The sequence below is a fragment of the Haemorhous mexicanus genome, chromosome 3 (assembly GCF_027477595.1).
Source record: "Haemorhous mexicanus isolate bHaeMex1 chromosome 3, bHaeMex1.pri, whole genome shotgun sequence".
NCBI classification, from domain to species: Eukaryota; Metazoa; Chordata; class Aves; order Passeriformes; family Fringillidae; genus Haemorhous; species Haemorhous mexicanus.
This window is the reverse complement of record NC_082343.1, coordinates 9,362,611-9,381,903: the sequence shown is the minus strand read 5'-3', so window position 1 is coordinate 9,381,903 and position 19,293 is coordinate 9,362,611. Positions and strand designations below refer to the sequence as shown.

The following is a 19,293-nucleotide window of genomic DNA, read 5'->3' as shown; positions in this document are numbered from 1 at the left end:
AGTGTCGCCATCTCGGTCTGGGCCGGGGCCGGAGCAGCGCGCCGGGGCCGAGCCCGGGCGGGGCGGGGAACCCAGGGAACCGCCCCTGAGGGGGGCCGGGGCTCGGCACCGCAGAAGGGCCTGTCGGGGACGCGCCACTCCGGCGGAGAGGCGGTGCCCGCTGACCCAGGCGGGGCCACGCCGCACTACAAGTCCCAGGGAGCGGCGGGAGCTCCTGCCGGAGCGGGGCCGTCGGAGCTCCTTGTACGGGCACAGGTACGGGGCTGGGGCCGGAGCCGCGGCCGCAGGGGCGGGGGGAGCCGGCGGGGCCATGCCGGGGCTGGGGGAGCGTGAGGCCTGTAGGCCCCGCCGAGCCCCTCCGTCAGGGCCGGGGGCGCGGGGCCGCCGCCCTGCCCGGGTGCCCTCGGCCGGGCCCGCGGGCGGCGGGTGGGGGCGCGGGGCGGCACAGAGGGGCTCGGGCGGGGAGGGACGGCCAACGGTGCTGGAGCGTGTCCAGAGTTGGGCAGAGGAGCTGCTGAAGGGTCCAGAGAGTAAGTCCTGTGAGGAGCGGCTGAGAGAGCTGAGGGTGTTCAGCCTGGAGAAAGGGAAGCTCCGGGGAGACCCTGTCACGCTCTACAACTGCCTGAAGGGAGATTGTCGCCAGGTGGGGGCCGGCCTCTTCTCCCGGGTAACAGTTGAGAGGCAGGTCAAGAGAAGGCTTAGAAGAAGCCAAGAGGAGGCACTATGGAAGGTTTAGATTGGATATTAGGAAAAAACCCTTCACGAAAAGGGTAGTCTGTCGTTGGAACAGGCTGCCGAGGGAAATGGTCGAATCACCATCCCTGGAAGTGTTAAAAAAATTTCTAAATGTGGCACTTTCAGGACATGGGTGGGCCTGGCAGTGTTGGGTTAATGGCTGGGATCTGTGATCTTGGTGGCCTTCTCCATCCTTAAAGCATTCTGTGACCCCACACATCCCTATCCTCCCAGACAGGTCTGTGTTAGGGAGGCTGCCCTTCTGCCCTGGCGTGACCTCTGCTGTGCCTTCTCTCTCCATCCCATGGGCTCATGTGGTTTCAGACCATTTATTCTCTCACCCAGTCGTGGCTGGTGTGGGGCTGCATGCCACTCCCATGTGCCAGGCTGAGGGAAGGCTGGCACCTGTGAGCACCACTCTGTCTGGGGATCAGTGTCAATGCAACACAAGGGCAGAGGAACAAACTGATGTAGCCCTGTGTAAAGCTATCAGCTCGGCTTTCCTGAGCCTGCTTCCGAACCCAAGGGCTGCCGTTGGCATGGCACAAACAGCTTGACAGGCTGAGACAAATTCCTCATGGAGAAGTAAGGGTCAAGCAGTATCTCCAAAGCTTACGCACACTCCATAGAGAAGCTGGGGTTTGGGAAGCAAGGTGAAGAAGCCATAGAAGTAGGTGCAATAGAAGCCAGCTGAGTAGGTGCAGAATCTCAGCTAGGCTTTAGGCAAAAGTAAGTCAGCAGTGGGCAAAATATTTGGTGAAAAATAAGGATATGGTGAGGCTGGCTGTAGGGGGGCCACTGGGATAAATTTGTGCCTGAGCAGTGGTCTGTGGTTCCCATGGCTAACATGAGCTTCCAGAGCAGGCTCAGTTCATGAGCTCGAGGGCTGTTCTAGCACCATCTGATTTACTGGGGCTGGAATTGCATTGTGAGTGTCCAAGCTGTTGAATGTGCAAGCTTGCAGTTTCACACTGCCTTAGCACAAATGCTCCAAGCATTAGATAAATGTCAAGCACAAGTGAAGAAAGCGGGTTGTTCTCATGTTATCTCGAACAGTATGTTGGATGTGCTTGAAATAGCACGGTCTATATGGACTGCTGTGAACTGGCTGGGCTATTTTAAGGGTTACTAAACCTTGTGGCTGGTGTCTTTTGGGAGACGGGACTGAGGCAGCCACACGGTAGGATTTGCTCTCTGGAGCAGCTTTGCAGGGTAGGCTGCTCTTCTTGGGCTGCTGCTGTAATTCTGGGGTGATAGAATGAGTCCTTGAAAATCCAGGCCACTTGCTGTTGGGTTTCTCCCCCTTGCTTTGGGAATTGGGTGCAACAAGGCTGATCTTAGCAGCTTTTAGAAATGGCTCTAGGTTTCCTTCTGTGTGCATAGAGGAGTGAGAGAGCCCAGTGAGCTGCCTTTGAGCAAAAGAAGTAGATCCAAGAATATATGGGCTTGCTTTAAGATCATCACCTGGCTATTGTACTTGGAGATGCTCAGTAGCTTTCTATCTTGAATGAAGTATTTTCATAACTAATTGTAGGGTTTGAAAATACTAAGCCTAAAGCAAATAGAATAAACAAGTGAAAAATCTGACTAAAACCTGTTTTGTTTTTTTTGTTGTTTTGGGGAATTTTTTTCTATCTGTGCCACAGTGCTCAAGTCACCACAACAGTTTTGGAAGATATGCTAGTGAGAGATTATTGAGTGATATATCTGTTGATCTGAGGTGTCCATAAGCTGTGTTGTTAGGCTCTTGTTAGGGGTAAGCTGGAGCAGTTGGGATGAAGGTTATTGCAGGCACTAAGTGCATCTTGAGGCAACAGCACAACCAGAGATATGGGGGTGCTGTCTGTAGGTGCTGCATTGAAAGAATGCAGAGCTGAATTAAATCTGATTGTTCCCTGGCTTAGCAGTGAAATGCTCCAAGTGCTTTGTGGCAGAGGAACAACACACTGCTGTTGTCACTTCTAGCCTCACCACCATCAGGTACTTCATCAGTAAGTGAAGCATGTCCTGATTTTTAAAATGCTCTTATTCCTGATTAATGACAGGACCTACCAGGGTTTCAGAATTTCTCTGCATCCTCTGTGCTTTACTGTATTTCTGGCTAGATCATGGCAGACCAGGGAAATGGGGAGTTGTGAAGATTACATGGTTGGATGTAAGAGATCTGTTCATTTTTGGAGAGTGGAAGTGAGGATCTAACGGGAGTCAGTGGAAGCAAGGGTGGCTTGAACAGAAGCTGTGATTCTGTGTCCCTCATCCTTCAGTGCCCTCCCAGTTCTCTAATACAATTTGCCTCTGTCTTATCAATATTTTTGTGTTTTGTAGACTACATCACTGTTGCTGGTGTCCTAAATGAGAAACCACAGAATGTACTTTGCATAATCTAATATTGTACAGTTGGGGGAAATTGTTAGTAAATTGTTTTCTATCAATTCTGCTGTTTCCTTCTCTCCTTGGCTGTGTCCTCTGTGATCTGTAAAGAAATCTAAGCTGTAGCTTAATGTCAAATGCACTTCTCCTATTAAGAAATCCTCATAGGAATGAGACTGAAATGTGGTTTATTTATGTCCACATTTATATCATAAAAATTAGCATTGGAAATCAAACTTGAATGGAATTCAGCAGTGTCCATAGTTGTAGGACAGAAAATATAGTTTCTTTCTCAAAATATTGTCTAACTCCTATTTGCAGATAGTGCACAGAGGAGACTCAGAGAAGGAAAATGCTTCGAGATAGAAGATTGGTGTAGAGAAATAATTGTAAATAAGGCAGGCAAGGAGAATCTGGAGTTGGACATAGAAAGCATGGGGTGGGGTAGGGGAGGCCTCCCCTCCTCAGGAGACAGGGCTGTGCAGGGAGGAGGGGAGGCTGGGCCCATGTGTGGCTGAAAAGGGGCAAACAAATGCCTGGTGATGGCAGGAAGACGTGGTAGTTACAGGGTAGGGTTGTGGCCATTGGCAGAAGAGGAAGATGGGAGTTTGCACAGGTGCTTTTGTTACAACCTAGAGAAGAGCTCTTGGGTTTGGAAAATCCCTGACAGCTTGTTAAACCCTGTGTTTTCCCATGACCCTGTAAAGATTACTTCACACTTCTGGTCATTCTCTCTTGGTGAAGTGTTCAGATGAGTGTTTGCTTTTCTTGGCTCTGAGGAGGGGCAGCAGGAGGCTGTGCTGGCAGAGCTCTGTGTTTGCTCTAAAGGGGTATCCCCGGACAGAGCCAAGGCGAAGCACAGCCAACTTCCATCCCATTGCCCTCGCCACCACTCCAGACCTGCCAGTCACCTAGAAAGCACTCATTTGGGGAAAAACTTTTCCCAGTAATTGTAGAAAACAGCATTTCAACATTGTTGCTTCAACCTCAGCATCTTTCTGGCAGTGCCAGGGATTGGGCCTGGAGCTCCTGTTTCTAAGTGGACCAGATTTAACCTCTTGGGATAAGCTGCCTTCTGATGGGAATAGCAGAACTGCTGGGGCAGGGTAGCCAGCTCCTGTGGCAGTGACAGGACCAGCATCCTTGCACCTGGCTCAAGGGAAGTGCCAAGGGTAAGGAAGAGTTTTCCCAGCCTTTCTGACAAAAAAGGCAGGGACCTTGGTACAATGCCTGCCTGCTGTGCCAAGCAGCTGTGCTCCTCTACCTCAGTAGGAATCAAGCAGAGAAATTGGAAATAAGATTCAACCTGTTGGTCCTCCTGGACTGGGCTCAGTCTGAAGGTTGTTGAAAATATTGATGCTCATGATAAAGACCAGTTAAGCTCCTTGAGGAGTCTTTTACAGAATCACTTAAACAAGAAGAGATTATGAGGAAAATATTGGTTAGATTTTTCAGGAATAACTTGTGACTGAGGCAGGAAACAGATTTAGATGTGTGAAGCCTTCAAAATAGCTTGGAAGGTGACTTTGGTGGGTTCCATGGAAACTCATCTGTTCTGTAGCTTTGCAGAAGTCTTATACAAGAGTGCTGCCTGGCTTAAAAAAAAAATAGTTGCTTAAGGGAAAAAACCTACTAGATCTGAAATTGAAGCATGGCCTGTAGAAGACAGGGGCTGTTCCTGGACCCTTCTGGAGCACCCCTGCTGGAGCAAAGCTTGCTGCAACTTTCTGGGTTACTGACTGCAGTTTAGGTTAGGGTGGTTGCTGCAGGAACAGGCAGGTTTGCAGGAGAGAATCCTGTTACAATAAGGATGTCTCTGCAGGATGGTCTCTGTTTGGGCTTTGCACGTGTCCTGTCACTGTAGCATTCACATACAGAGCATGGAAACAACTCAAAAAAGAAATAACTTTAAAAAGAAGCTACTCAAATTTTAATGACATTTGAGAGTACTGAAATGAGGTGACTGGTTACTGAGCGGTTTTGAGCTGTCTATGGAGTCAGTGGATGAAGCTGGAAGCCTAAGCTCTGCTTCATACCAGGAGCTCCCTGTTGGTGGCATCTCTTATTCTTCCTGCAGGAGGGGATAAAATGTGAATATTTGGGTGGGCTGGCTGCTGGGGTGGTCAGGCTGCTGTTGGGCCTCCTTGTGAGCAGTGATTCCGTTTGACTGAAGAGCTGGGGGTGGCCAACTGGAGCAGAGCAGCACAGCACTGCCCCTCTTGCTGCCCTCCAGGTACTTCAGAAACCTGAAACAGGAGGGAAGTCCTCCTTGCCAAAACTCACTACTTTACAAAAATGAAATGGGGCAGAGCATAGGAATTTTATGTGTAGGAATTTAGTTCTTGTTCAAAGGCATCCCCAAATTTCTTTGGATTCTGCAAGGGCTGAAACTGATTGTGAGATGGGAACATGCTGACTGAATCTTTCAATAACCTAGAACCAAGAAATAAAATAAGACAATTTTATTTGTGCTGTCTGACATCTCTTTTAATGGCTGTTTTTCAGCTAGGAGAAAACTGTTAAAAATCAGACTGACCTGCTGTTTCAGAAGCACCTGGGCAGGACTCTGCTCTAGATTCTTAGATCCAAAGGAGAATCTCTGCAAGAATCAGCTGTGGTGACTTCTCTAAGATACAATCTAAGCCATCTGTTTGAGGAAAGAAGGATATCCGTTGCTTAACGAGTTGTGATGCTACAGAATTTTCATAGTTATGCCTGGGTTTGCTGTGGGAGGAAAAGACCTTTTCTGAGCATTAGTAGAGAGCTTGCTACCTCGATTAGGGGGTTTCTGCTCTCTTGTGTCTAATTAGATTGAACCCTAGTGCTCAAATCATTGAGTCCAAATGCTAATGTTGTCACCCACCCCCATAACAGGAAGTTGGTTGCTTTATGTAGGGATGGTTCTTTGGAGGTTTTTTGTTGGGTGTTTTGTTTAAATCTTTTTCCTCTGCTGTTTCTCAGAGCTGGTCCAAAGAGCACACTCTTCCCTCGGGGTTTGTTCTTTTCACCTTCACCGTTGGCTCTCGCTGTGTGTTTTCACTCATGCAGACAAATGGCTCTGACATGTACGTGACGTGTGTGTGCCCAGGCTGAAGGTGTTTGGCTGGGGCTGCCTGTGCAGCCACCCTGAGGGGTTTTGTGTGCAAGGGCACCTCTGCTTGCTCCTCTGAGCCCTGCTATGTGTCCCCTTCCCAAGAGGAATGTTTCCAGCTGGGAGGCAGGTGAATGAGGGCCCATTAAGGTAACCTTTGCAGCAGGCATTCAGGGAAGATAGGAAGACGTGCAGGATGGATGTTGTTATTTTGGCCTTGTGTCTGTGTTGCAGACCTTGCGGTGGCCTCGGAAGCATGTGGCTGTGGCACTGGGGGCCCTGAAGACCGCCTGGCTTGCAGGGAGGAATGCTACGGTGGGCAGTGCACTTGGAAGGCGGGCCACGGAGGGTGAACCACGCGGCCGTGGCTGTGGGGCACAAGGTCTATTCCTTTGGTGGCTACTGCTCTGGAGAGGACTATGAGACCCTGCGGCAGATCGACGTCCACGTTTTCAACGCAGGTAAATGTGTCCTTGTGGGGCACAAAGGACTTGGATTGCTGGGCTCAGTTACTGCTTTTCTTGCCTGCTGGTGCCTGACTTGTTATACCCTGTAACAATGCTGTCTGACTCCTAATTTCCAGAAAATTTTATCAGAGTAGGTAGGAGCCTCTTTCTTTGTCCAGCCTTGCGTTTTAAGCTTTAGGGGCAGGACGCATTGGGGCTGTAGTTCATGTGACTGCTAGGATAGGGACTCACTGAAAAAGTCACATAGCCAATGGTTTGGTTTGTCCTTGTTCTCTGCAAACACAAAGTCAGCCAGGTGCAAAGAGGTGATATCAAGCTGGCTCAGGTCCCCCTTCTGGTTTGCAGCCTGTCCATGTTCAGCTGCCCATAGTGTGGAAGGAGGAAGGTGTGAGCCAGTGCACACAGTTGAGATTCCAGGTGTAGACATCTGAGCTGTTTCCCTGTGGAGGCAGCTGACAACTGGTGCCAGCATTATGGAGTCAGTAGAGGCATGTGGCTAGGAGGGAGGCCTTCCCTTTTTGGTAACAGCTATCGTGTACATTCACAACATAGCTTAGAAAAGCATCTGCAACTGGAGCCATTTGTGTAGGGTAACCAGTACCTGTCATGAGACTGAGTTGGAGCCATGGTTGTGCTGGCACAGGCTGTATTTCTTGATTGAGAGCTCCTTGAACTAAAGAGGTTACTGAGCTGGTCCCTTAAGCATTTCCCTGTAATTAGGCAGGTGATTAAAAAACTGCACAGATGCTTGGGTGGCTCCAGCTAAACAGAGCCAAGAACACAGAACCAATGACCAGTTTTGGAGACTGGACAGCATGCTGAATGCTCTTGTGAGCACCCACAAGAGCATTTGTCTTGTGTAGACAAACCTAGTTTATCTGTAAGATGCAGTGAGTTCACTCCTTTAAGAGTGATGTGCAGCAGGGAGAAAAGCATTGGTTACAGAGGGCTGCCAAGGTGACCTGCTCTCAGTGTAGAGGGAGTGTAGCTCAGGATCCTGTGAACAGTGACATTCATCTCTGTCCAGAGGGACTGGGCTTTTATACTCAGAGCTGAATGTTGTAGAACATGCCAAGTAGAGAAGCACTCTTCTGGGGAAGCATAATGACTGTGCCCAAAGGAATGCTCTTGTGTTGTCTTTCCCTCTTACCACTCCCAAATATTAATGTGTCAGAATGCTGCAGCCACCACATCACCACATGGGAAGTGACAGTGGCTTCCCAAGCCCTTGCTCAGCTAGCATTGTCAGGTGGCAGTGCTAAAGCCAAGATACCAGATTTTGAATGATCTCTTACCAGTCTTCCAAAGATGAAAACTATGTTTTAGGTAGGAAGCATCCAGTCTAGCTTCACTTTAGCATTGGATGTGCTTCCTCAGTGCCCTTTCTGCCTGTGGGGTAGGTGTCCACCTTTAGAGATGCCTGATTTTTCCTTTTCCCTATGTCAGGTATTTAGAGGAACTGAGACTGTTTTCTGCTATATTTTGTATCAGCTCCATGTAGAAAACAAACCTGGAGGCTGTATGTGGTAGAAGGAGGGGTGACTGGTCCTCTTATGTAATGGCTGTGTAACACTCACTGTGGCTTGTGCACTGTCATTAAACCCTGTAATACCTGTTGACTGTTCTGGCTGCTGCTGGATATGACACACAGGAAGGGGAACCTGTAATCCCAAGGAACTCCTATTAGTAAAAACAAGGTTAGCAAGGAGAACTTGAATACAGATGGGGTAAAGGAGGCAGACGGCCACCTCATCTGTAGCTTGAAAACCAAAACAAAAGCAAACAAACCCTGTTCCTATGAAGCTGCTGGGTTGCTTTACTTAAACTGTGCTTCTGCAAGTCCAAGTGATGCATTCAGGTGTTCCCTTGCATATTACTGCAGTGAGTTATTCCTGTGCTGCCCATTCTCCCAGCTTTGAGTCTCTTCAGCAATCTCACTAGCTTGAAGTAGTGTCTGCATTCATGGTCCCCTCTGTACTTTTCAATTTTCTTTCCCTATTTGTTTGTGTGTGTGCTGTATCTTTCACTCACAGTCTAGGATGAGCCAGAGTGGACACCTTTTCAGTGAATTGTTGTAGAACAGAGCCTGTTTTTGTCTTCTGAGCCTCCAGAGGACTTTCCTCTGTATTTCTTAACTAGCTGCTACTCGAAGTCAGACTCAGCTTTCTCTTGTTTACTCCACTGCCTCTGCACCTTGTCACGGGGTAAAAAGCACCGCAGAGGATGGGTTATGAACTGTGAGCAATTCAGCAGGCTTAGCATTTGACATGGGCTCAAACTTGTGTTTCCAGTGTCTCTGCGCTGGATCAAGTTGCCTCCAGTGTGGACAAACAGCCGAGACCACGTGAGGGAGGTGCCCTACATGAGGTATGGACACTCAGCAGTGCTCATCGACGACACCGTCTACATTTGGGGCGGTCGCAACGACACGGAGGGAGCTTGCAACGTGCTCTATGCTTTTGATGTCAGTAAGTTCCAGCTTCTCACTGTTCCTTGGCACAGCTGTTCTTGATCAGACCTCCTCTCTGCCCCCCAGCTTGTTACCTTGTCCCTCGGTGACAGTCTGGAGGAAATGGTGTCATTGTCTGTTTCAGCAGTTTGGTGGCCACTGTGTCTGCATGCTTACATCTCTCTGTAAAAGCCTTTGGGCAGAGATTGCTGATCTTTTCTAATAATGAAAGTGGTTTTAATTTTACTGTCAGCTTTGTGTTCTCTCTCTGATAGTAGCTATAACTAAAGTGTTCTCTCTATGTGATACAGTATTCCTTAATTGTGGCAAGAATGGGCTGGGCTTTTGATGATTGTGGTCCTTCTTTCTGAAGGTGTGAAGGAGAGTGAGGAACAAAGCACAGGAGTAGTCCAGCACAGGATGGCAAAATCAGGGGAGACATGAGTCAAGTTAGATAAACCTGAAAAATAAACTCTGTGAGCCTCTTGGTTGGCTTCTCCATAGCAGTGCTGGAGCACCTCTATGAAAAGGCACCATCAGGAACTTCATGGACACAAGTGTCAGGAAAGGAAAGGAGTATGTCTGGATTCTGGATGCAAGTCCATCTAAATAACTGGCCAGTAACTGTCTTGCTGAATTTGCAAGGAAACTGCTTGCTCTGGTGCTTGGTCCAGGGATCTCTTCTTTACCAGGAAATATCTTACAGCTTAGAGCACAGGGTTTCCCCCTTTCTTCCCCTGCCACGTGCATCTGAGAAGCCACCAGTTAAGCTCTGCCTACACAGAGGCTTTGTAGTGGGACCTGCCTGGTCTCCCTGGCAGCTCCAGTGCTTTAGCATTAAGTGAAAATTAACAGAAAGTCCTGCTCCAAACCCTCTGCAGCTGTCAGGACACACAGGCCTGCCATTCCTGGAAAGTAAGGTTGGCAGTCACAGTCCCATGTCTGCAGTGTAAGTTCCACTGTAGGAGTCATATCAGGCTAAATAAAGTCCTGTCTGAGTGCAGCTTTGTCCCTGTGGTGTTGAGCAGATCACAAATTGAGGTCTTTTCCATCTCTAGTTTAACATGCTGCAATTGGTGAGCTTTTGCTGATACAGTGGGACTGAGTTTGGAAGCAGCCCCAGGGAGAAAAGGAACTCGATAGCCCTGAGCAGTCTCACTAGAGGCTCCCCAGGGATTCTGCTGACCTTGCAAGGCCCTTTGTGTGGTGCCAGCTGGAGCATAGGTGGAACACTTGTGTCCACAGGCCAAGTTCAGGGAAGTCATCCTCATGCTTTGGCTCCACAGCTCTCTGAAATAAGCACTGGTTTTGGCAGCCAAGGGCTGTTAGGGAGGGTGGGGGAATGTCTCCTGCAGCCTCGAGGCTTATCTGTGCCTCTTGGAGCTCTTGGGGCAGGTGCCTGTTAGTGCTTGGCACCGAGTCCCTGGCTTGGCTCTGTTCTGCCCTGGCATGGAGAACAGCTCTGGCTGGATTTTAAGTCATCTTCTAAATCAAGCCAGTCCCTGGAGTGTGCAGGCTAAGGGGCTGAATCTGTTTGGTGCAGGCTCACAGGGAGCATTGTGAAGGGTGGAAAGTGAGGAAGAGGGGATGAAAATGTAACAAGTGGAGCTGATAAGACAGGGAGAGCTGCCCTGCAGAGGTGGAGATATGCACAACAGCTGACTTGGAGAACTTGTGATTAAGTGATTTGTATCTGGGTTTGAGAGCTGTTTTTCCTCAGTCATGTTCAGTTACTGAGCATCTCCATGCCATGAGGTCAGTTGTGCCACTTAACATTATTGCTTCATTGTAATAGAAAGTGTGCATGCAGAGTTGATAAGTGACTCACAAGTACACTCTGCAAGAGATTCTGTAAAAGTAACATTGTTCAAGCCGTGCTGTTCTACTCACACTTAAAATGTGAGCTCTTTTGTCAGGTCTGGCAGTCGGTGGCCATGCCAAGAGGCTGAGGCTTCTGTCACTGTGTCCCTCTGTGGGGGCTCAGGCAGGTAGCCTTGCCCAAAGAAGCTTGCAGCCTCTCTGGCAGAACAGGTGCTGTGTAAGAAAGCAAGAATGATTTTTGCTTTAGAAATTAGGAATAGTAGTAATAGAACTATCCCACCCCAACTCCTACTGTGTTTTCTTAGCATTGTCTCTTGTTCTGTTTCAGACACACACAAGTGGTTCACACCAAAGGTGTCTGGAATGGTCCCAGGGGCAAGAGATGGGCACTCAGCTTGTGTCCTGGCAAAGAGCATGTTTATCTTTGGAGGCTATGAACAGCTGGTGAGTAGTATCTGTAACTGTTAATTGGTGAGCCCTTGGGAAAGAGGGTGTTGATATCCAGGACACTGATAGAGGCAGGACACGGGGGTGTATTTGTATTCCAAGTCACTGTCATTTTGTAACTTAGCAAAGTTAGTACCTTAGTACCCAGGTTATGCTAATTGTTTTATGGAGAACATGGTTGGAAAAGTCCAGAAAAGTGTTGGATTTTTTTTTAATTTCACAAAACATATTTACCACAAAGAGGTAAAAATTTAATTTTTTTCTGGCTCATTTCTCAGTCAAATGTAGATACACAAATACACAGCATTTTTTAATAAATAGATATTGATCTACATTTATTTCAATTTGGCTCAGAAGTGAGCCAGAAAAATCACTTTCTGCAGTGTTGCTGTGAGGTTTTGTCCTAGTCTGGTGTATGTTCCCTGCAGTCTCCACCTGCTCTGACATCTTGCTGATCCCTTTCAGCAAACATTTGGTTGCCTTCCCATTAAGAATACCTTGAGCCAAAGTTCATCCTGCAATGGCTGTCAGTGTACCTAATGCTCTTTTTAGCAAATCCTTACGATCTAATCTTAAGAAGTGGGTAAATAAAAATTATCACCAGATTCCAGAACAGATGTGCAAAGTCACATCTGGTTGTTTGGAAGAAAGTTGGGGCTCTGTTACAGAAGTCTCTGGGTTATTTCTTCTTTTCTGAGGATGATAGGCCAAATCCATTATATTGATTACAGTAGCAGGAGGGGTTCAGATGTCTTTTTTTTAAACCAAGACCAAATAAACCTCTGGCTGTCTTGCTGCTCTCTACCTTGCCCGGAGGAGCAGGAGTCCACATTGTGTGAATGCAATCTCCTTCAGGCAGCCAGCTGCAGATGGGTTTTGTGGGACTTCAGAACCTGGAGTGTATTTGCTCCTGGATGTTCAGCTTCCCAGAAGTAATCTTAGTTTCTGCATCTCGTTAGGCAGCCTTAGCAGAGCCAGTTTGACTGTCCTGCTAATGCCTCTTTTATCTGCTGCTACGTGGAGAGGAGGCAGGCTCCTGCCATGAATGTATTGTGTGCAGGACAGCCTTTGAGGGAGGAACTGAGCACCAAATAAATGGGAAAGCTGCAGGAAGAGACAGGACACCTTTGGGAAGAAACGGGCTTTGCTTTGCTCTTGTTAAGTGATAAGTGCTGCCTGAGCAAGCACCTTGTTTCTTAGGAAGTACTGAATCCAAAGGGATGCTCCAGGTCTGCAAGGCTGCATCCTTTCTGGGGCTGGATGTGACCAGGCTTCTCAGTCCCTTTGTGACCAAGTTGCTCATGTGTCTTCCAGGCTGACTGCTTTTCAAATGATATCCATAAATTGGACACCACAAACATGACGTGGACCTTAATCTCTGCAAAGGTCAGTGTCTGTTATTCCCTCTGGTTTGTGGAGGAAGTTTTGCATCTGCTATTCTCTGGGGTAGCTGCCCACACTTGTCTTACAGCTTCTGGCTGATGTGGTTGGGCTCTACAGGGATGGGAAGTTCTCCAGGAGAAGGCAGCCACCCAACTTCCCCATCAAGATGTGTTATTTCCCTGGCTAATCTGCACTCTTTCTTTTGTCTTTATTTTCTGCTCTGTTCTTCAGGGTACTCCAGCTCGCTGGAGAGACTTTCATTCAGCCACCATCATTGGAACAAAGATGTATGTGTTTGGTGGCAGAGCTGATCGGTTTGGGCCCTTTCACTCTAACAACGAGATCTACTGTAACCGAATTAAAGTGTTTGATACAGAAACCAACTCCTGGTTGGACTCCCCTCCCACTCCCGTGCTCCCCGAGGGCAGGAGGAGCCATTCAGCTTGTGAGTGGGGGTCTGCTGAGGGTGGAGGATGGTGGAGGGAAGTTTCTGCCTGTCTTCGAAGGGGTGTCTGCTCTGCTGGGTGGGGCTGTGGGTTAGAAGGGGTTGCACAAAGCCCAGTTTCTGTGGAAAGCTGCTGCCCACCAAAAAGCCTTGCACACCACACTGCACATGAAGGTGATATAAGGAGAGGTGGACAGCCAGCACCACATTGCTTTGTGTTTGGTGTTGGGTCAGGGATCTGCTGGGTGGCCCTCTGATGTCTGTGCTTACTCCCTACAGTCAGCTACAATGGGGAACTGTATGTATTTGGTGGCTACAATGCACGCCTGAACAGACACTTCCATGACCTCTGGAAATTCAACCCAGGTATTTGTGCTTTTAACTTGTTGCAGTGATAGTGCTCCAGGCCCTCAGGCATGTGAGTGCTCAGAGAAACATACTGTCCAAGGAGTACTGCTTGGGGGGAATGGCTCTTGGCTCTTCTGACAGCAACTTGCCACCATGCCTGTTCCTCCTTGGGATGTTTCCAGATTTCAGTTAGAAAATAGAAAGTGAGGTATTGCTGAAAGACATATTTCATTGGAAAAACTTTGTCTTGTTCTTAAATGTGCAAAAGTACTGACAGAAGAGAAGACATGGGGAAGCAATAGGGTTAGGGAAGAGAGAGACTATAACTAGAGAAACCATTCAACTTGAGCTGCAGGATCACCATCTCTTGGTACCAGCTCAAACTGTGCTGCAGAAAGGGTGGTTCTTCAGCTCACACCCTGAATATCGGTCAGCTGTGAGCTGCTTTGGGGTTCTCAGGCACACGTTTCACTGTCTAGACTCATTTTGTTTGCTAATTGTTTTGCATAGTAAAGTTACCTGAGAACAGCCAACCTCCTGCTCCCGAAGCTGATAGTGAGCCGGTGTGAGAGCTCCTGCAGGTTTCAGTCCTGTGCTTTGTCGCCCCCAAGCATCCTTGCCGCAGAGAGCAGCAAGAACAAGGGCTGCTGTCTCCACCTGGTCCAGTTCTCCACGCCCCCATCCGCAGCCGAGCTGTCCCAGCAGCTGATGCACCTCTGCCAGAGTGCTCTGCGATCGCAGCCTGCCGGCAGATGGAGCTGGTTCCTGGATCTCCCTCCTCCAAATCCCGACCGCAGCAGGCTCTGGGGAAGGGAGGCTGCCTGTCTGTTCCTGCAGCTCTGCCCTCTACAGCTCCCTGTGATGTTGGACCCGCTGCCGTGGCAGTCTGTGGGTCCTGGTGCTCAGGCTTTGCAAGAGAAAGGCCTTGACGGGGCCCTGAGCAACCTGGTTTAGTGCAAGGTGTCCCTGCCCATGGCAGGGGCTTGGAACAAGATGGTCTTTAAGGTCCCTTCCAACCCAAACCGTTCTATGATATGACCTGCAAATCCTGTCTCAGCAAGCAGAGCTCCAGGACTGTGACTGGCATCTCTGTGGCACTTCAGTAACAACCTCATGGAAGGGCATGATTAGCCATTAATGAGGAAGTCAAGGGGGAGGGTGGATATTGGCTAGTTGGTGTCTGTGGGGTAGTGGGCCTCTGCTTTTCCTGTGAACTGGTTAAATTCATAAGCTGCTTATAGCTGGTCTTGGCCAGGCTCTTGTGACAAGCTGGTGCACTCTTTTCTTCCTGTTAGTTTCTCTTTCTTGGCGGAAGATTGAACCCAAGGGGAAAGGGCCATGTCCTCGGCGCCGACAGTGCTGCTGCAGAGTGGGGGACAAAATCATCCTCTTTGGAGGTACCAGGTGAGTTGTGTGAGGTGGCTCCTCAAGAGGCTTTGCCAGTCCCTTCAGCACAGTGTCCCTTCACACGCTGACCCACGCTGTATCAGATGGACTTCAGAGGCACATGGCAAGTGTCAGCCCATCTGACAAGTGTAGGTAATCATGTACATCAGGGCTCCTCTGTAAAAAGGCTGTGCAAGAGACTGAAGGCGTCATGTAAGCTTGTAAAGCATCTGGTGACAAGCCATCTTGTACATGTAGAGACAGAAGGGTGTAACAGGCTGCTCAGGAGGGGCTGTGCAGTGCTCAAGCTTTCTGGTAAAGAGGTAGTGGGGATAAGAGAGGAGATCCTGCTGTTAGAAGGACATGTATCTCAGTCTGCTGTGCCAGAGCAGACCTCAAACTGACTTATCTTTGCCTACATGCTGCCCCGCTTCTCCCACCAGAGCTTCTTTCTTCCATTGCAAGTGTGGGTTCTGCTGCCAAGCTGCAATGGGATGTCAGCTCAGCTGGGAGCTGTTTGAGGAGCCTACACTCATGACAAGACAATGTTACCTTCTGCACCAGTGTTCCTTAGCAACATTCCCATTCACAACAGGGACCTGGTGTTATGGATTTAGCTGTCAAACACTGGAAGTGATACTGTCAGGGTGCAAGGCAGCTGGATGTGGCCAAGAGCCTTAACAGCTGCTAAAAGAAAGGAAGTGGCCTATCACCAGGACACACTCTGTGCTGTCTGGAGTGACAAATTGCAGCTCTGGAGCACAGTCCTGCTTGCCAGTATCTACCTTGCAGAGACATCTTAAATGCTTTCAGCTCTCCACATGGTTTGGAAAGCTTTGGGGCTCTCTCTGGGATCTTGACAGTAGCTTTTTGGGGATGCTTCTGAAGCCAACTTGGGGCAGAGAACCAAGCAGGACGGGTTCTGCTGGTGACCTGACCATACCATTGTGTGATGGGGTGAAGGGCCTTCAGGTTCCAGGGGTTCAGGGGGAGTGTGCTTAGCTGTAGATGCTGTGCTGTGTGGATTTGTGTTACAGCAGCAGCAGCAGAGCTTTGATGTTAAGCCTTGGCACTCCTGGGAAATGCTAGGAAACCACAACAAATTTGACACCAGCTTTTGGAGTTTGGTTCACCCTTGCCAGGCAATGCAGCAGTGCCTTGTCTTCTCCATGAACCACTTCAGAATTCAGCTTGTTTCTTAGGTCAGGCTCAACCCCAATACAGGCACATTCATCAGCACTATTGTGGGATGGGAAGGGCTTCTGGCAGCCAGGAGGAATGCAGCCTGCTTGAGCTGGAGGGAGGGTCTTGGGGAAGTGGGAGGTGGGGGTGGGCCGTGCTCGCTTCCTGTAACAGTTATCAGGTGTATTCTGGAGCTGCCTGGCGAGATAAGAAGTTTTCCAGGAAGTCGTTGTAATGGAGAACTCCCAGTGGTCTGCCTCCTGACCTGTGCTCCCCTGGCTGGGAAGGGGGAGGGGTGGGGGCTGTCCAGCAGGGATTCTCAGAGGATGAGCCGGCAGGCTCAGCTTTCTAGGGAACAGCACTGGGGGATGGGCAGCAAAACCTCTTTGTGTCTGCCTTTCCAAGATTCACACATCCTGTAGACTGCTGAAGAGGCACTTCTGCAGGCTGCTTGCTCCTATGGCATCCAAAAGCTCTGTTTCTTTGGTAGTCCTTACCAGAGCTTGGTCTTTTTGCCCCAGCTGTAGTCCCTCACTGTGGCCAGGAGCAATCCCTCATTTGTGTCCCATTTAAGGGACCAGGAAGCTTGGTGTTCCCAGTAGCTCTGTCACAGTTGTGGCCCTGGTCTGGTTTCCTCCCAAGCCCACCAGCAACTCAGTGTGCAGAGACCATCCACAAGGAAGAAGTGGGGGGAGAAGGAATGCTATAAAACAGTTTAGCTGAAGGGATGCTGATCTACATTTGGCTTGAGACTGTGTTTTCCCTGACAAGGCTTAGGAATCCTGGCTCTGGTGAGAGAATAGGGGCTGTCACTGAGTGCAGGGTGAGTTGTTTGGCAGCTGGAATGAGCAATTTTGCTGGGCTCTGGCTGGCAAAGGTGTGCTCTGCACACTGCTGCCTGGGAGTTGCAGGGGGTTGCCTGGTCTTGAACTCCAGGCTCACCCTGCTACTTTCCTTTTGGTGATTAGAGCCACAGACATGGTGCCTGCTGGCTTTCCTTTGATAGATAAGGGATGGTCTAGGGTTTCCTGTGACGTGGATGTGAGATTAGATTGTGGTGTGGTAAGCACATGAGGTGGAGTTAAAGGGGCTCTTGCTTGTATCCGGGCAGATGGGTCCCATCAGCAACAGGTCTTCTGTACCAGCAGTGAGCTGTGCTCTGCAGTTTGGCCTGAGGTTGTGGGGACCTGGGGGAGCAGGTACTGCCTCATGTCCCATGAGGTGTGAGGCTTAGTGGCTTGTGGGTGGAGAAACAAATGACACTGGGGCGAGGAGTCACTGCATGAGGTCGGTCCCAGCTAAGAGGTGAGGGCACACTAAATTGGTTTGTCACAGACCAAAGCAGGACTTAAAACACTTTTCCTTTCTTTTAAATTCTCCAACCAACCATCAGCCACGGGAGTATTTTCCCCTGTTTCAGCACAGGCTGATCTGTCTGTGCAAGGAGATGTAGTGTCCAGTCTCTCAGGTGCTTTGGTTCTTCCATCAAGACCACTGTGGCAGGAAACCATAGGTGAGACTGTCTGTTCCCTAGAAATGCCTGGTGCTGTAGTTCCTCATTAGCATTTCTGGACCAATATCAAATGGGAGTATCAGCAAATTGGAATTGGTTTAAAATGACTGCTGCATTTCTCAGTGCTCAGCTACAGTCTTCTGAAATGCCATCCCCATTTTGGCACAACCACTCCAGCTGTGGCTGGAGTCCAAAGTGATTCCTCAGTCGGACTGAGAAATGTCTGTGCTTGCCCTGCCATGCAGATGTTTTCTAGCTGCTTTCTCTACACTCCTCTTACAACATCTCAGTGGACAAGCTGAAATAAATGCAGTAGATCTTAACTACATGAGAACAGGAGTGATGGACAGGTGAGGTGAGGGGGAGGCTCATGGCTGGAATCATCATGGTCATCCATGAAAAGGAGGCAGATCTCCCATGCCCTGCAGAGGAAATAGTGTGGGTTTCTGCTCTCTGGCTCCTGTACAGCTCTGCCTACTCTGCAAGGAGCTGAGAACGTGATGAGTTTGGGTGCTGCTTGGGGCATCAGAGGGGCAAGAGGGATCACAGGGTCCCTGCCTGGGACAGGGAGGCCAGGAACATTCCTGGGTTTGCTCAGCCCTTGGTGAGCTGGTGTATAAGAATTTTGGCACTGACTGACACACTGTGCTTGGTTTCTGCAGCCCGTCTCCGGAGGAGGGAATGGGTGATGAATTCGACCTGATGGATCACTCAGATCTCTACATCCTCGACTTCAGTACGTGAGCACTTCCTGCCCAGCCTGTACCTCTTACCACAAGGTGCCCTGTGAGCAGGCCCTGCTGTGAAGCACCTAACTGTGCCCTCTGTGGCTGCAGGTGCCATGTCCTGGAGCCAGACAGCTGTGTCTGCCCAGTGTGCTTGGCTTAAGGCAGAGCAGCCGGAGGTGCAGCCATGCTTTGTGTGCTCCTGCATGCAAGACCTCTTGTGGGAGCACAGAAGCCACCCCAGCCTGTCCCTGGTGTGCACTCTGTCTTGTCCCTCAGACAAGGCTCTGCTCTGTTTCCCGTGGCACTGATTGCATGATGCTGGAGCCTCCATGGTGTCCAGTCAAAGCCTGCTGTAGCTAAACTGCTTTCTTTTCCCAGGCCCCAGTCTGAAGACGCTGTGTAAGCTAGCAGTGATTCAGTACAGCCTGGACCAGTCCTGCCTTCCCCACGACATCAGGTATGGTGTGCCTTGCTGGGAACTCACCCTGGGTACTCCCTGACCTTGGGGTGCTCCAAGCCCTGGCTGAGGGCTGCCCAGGGCCCTTAGCACTGTGCACCTCTGAGGTGGGCTGGGCTGGAGACTGTAGCTGAGGCTGACATGAAGCAAAGCTGCTCTAGCCCAGGGCACTGTGTTTATGCTTTCTCTCAGTGTATCCTCTTGGTGTGTTACAGATGGGAGCTCTCAGCCATGACAACGAACAGCACCATCAGCCGCCCCATTGTCTCCAACCAGGGCTGAAGAGAACTCATCCTTCTACCACCCTGCCCTCACCCCTCCACATACTGACCTCTTGCTCCACTGCCTGCATGAATTTTTAGCCCTTTCAAGCAAGGAATGTGTGAGCTCGGTTTGTCTTGCCCTAGCTAGGCCTCCCTCTGCCTTTGTCATGCTTTGGGCAACACAAGTGGACAGGCAGAGCTGGCCACT

General features: G+C 49.6%; 1 protein-coding gene across 1 annotated transcript; it reads left to right on the top strand.

Annotated features, from left to right (window-relative positions):
• The first annotated feature begins 105 nt into the window (after positions 1 to 105).
• KLHDC3 (kelch domain containing 3) lies at positions 106 to 19,197 on the top strand. Its single transcript, XM_059840764.1, has 11 exons — positions 106 to 255; positions 6,431 to 6,657; positions 8,955 to 9,131; positions 11,262 to 11,377; positions 12,695 to 12,766; positions 12,995 to 13,208; positions 13,488 to 13,574; positions 14,852 to 14,960; positions 18,300 to 18,373; positions 18,744 to 18,822; positions 19,038 to 19,197. The coding sequence occupies exons 2-11, from the start codon at positions 6,504 to 6,506 to the stop codon at positions 19,102 to 19,104; spliced, it is 1,149 nt and encodes a 382-aa protein (XP_059696747.1). The 5' UTR covers positions 106 to 255; positions 6,431 to 6,503; the 3' UTR covers positions 19,105 to 19,197.
• The last annotated feature ends 96 nt before the right edge of the window (positions 19,198 to 19,293 follow it).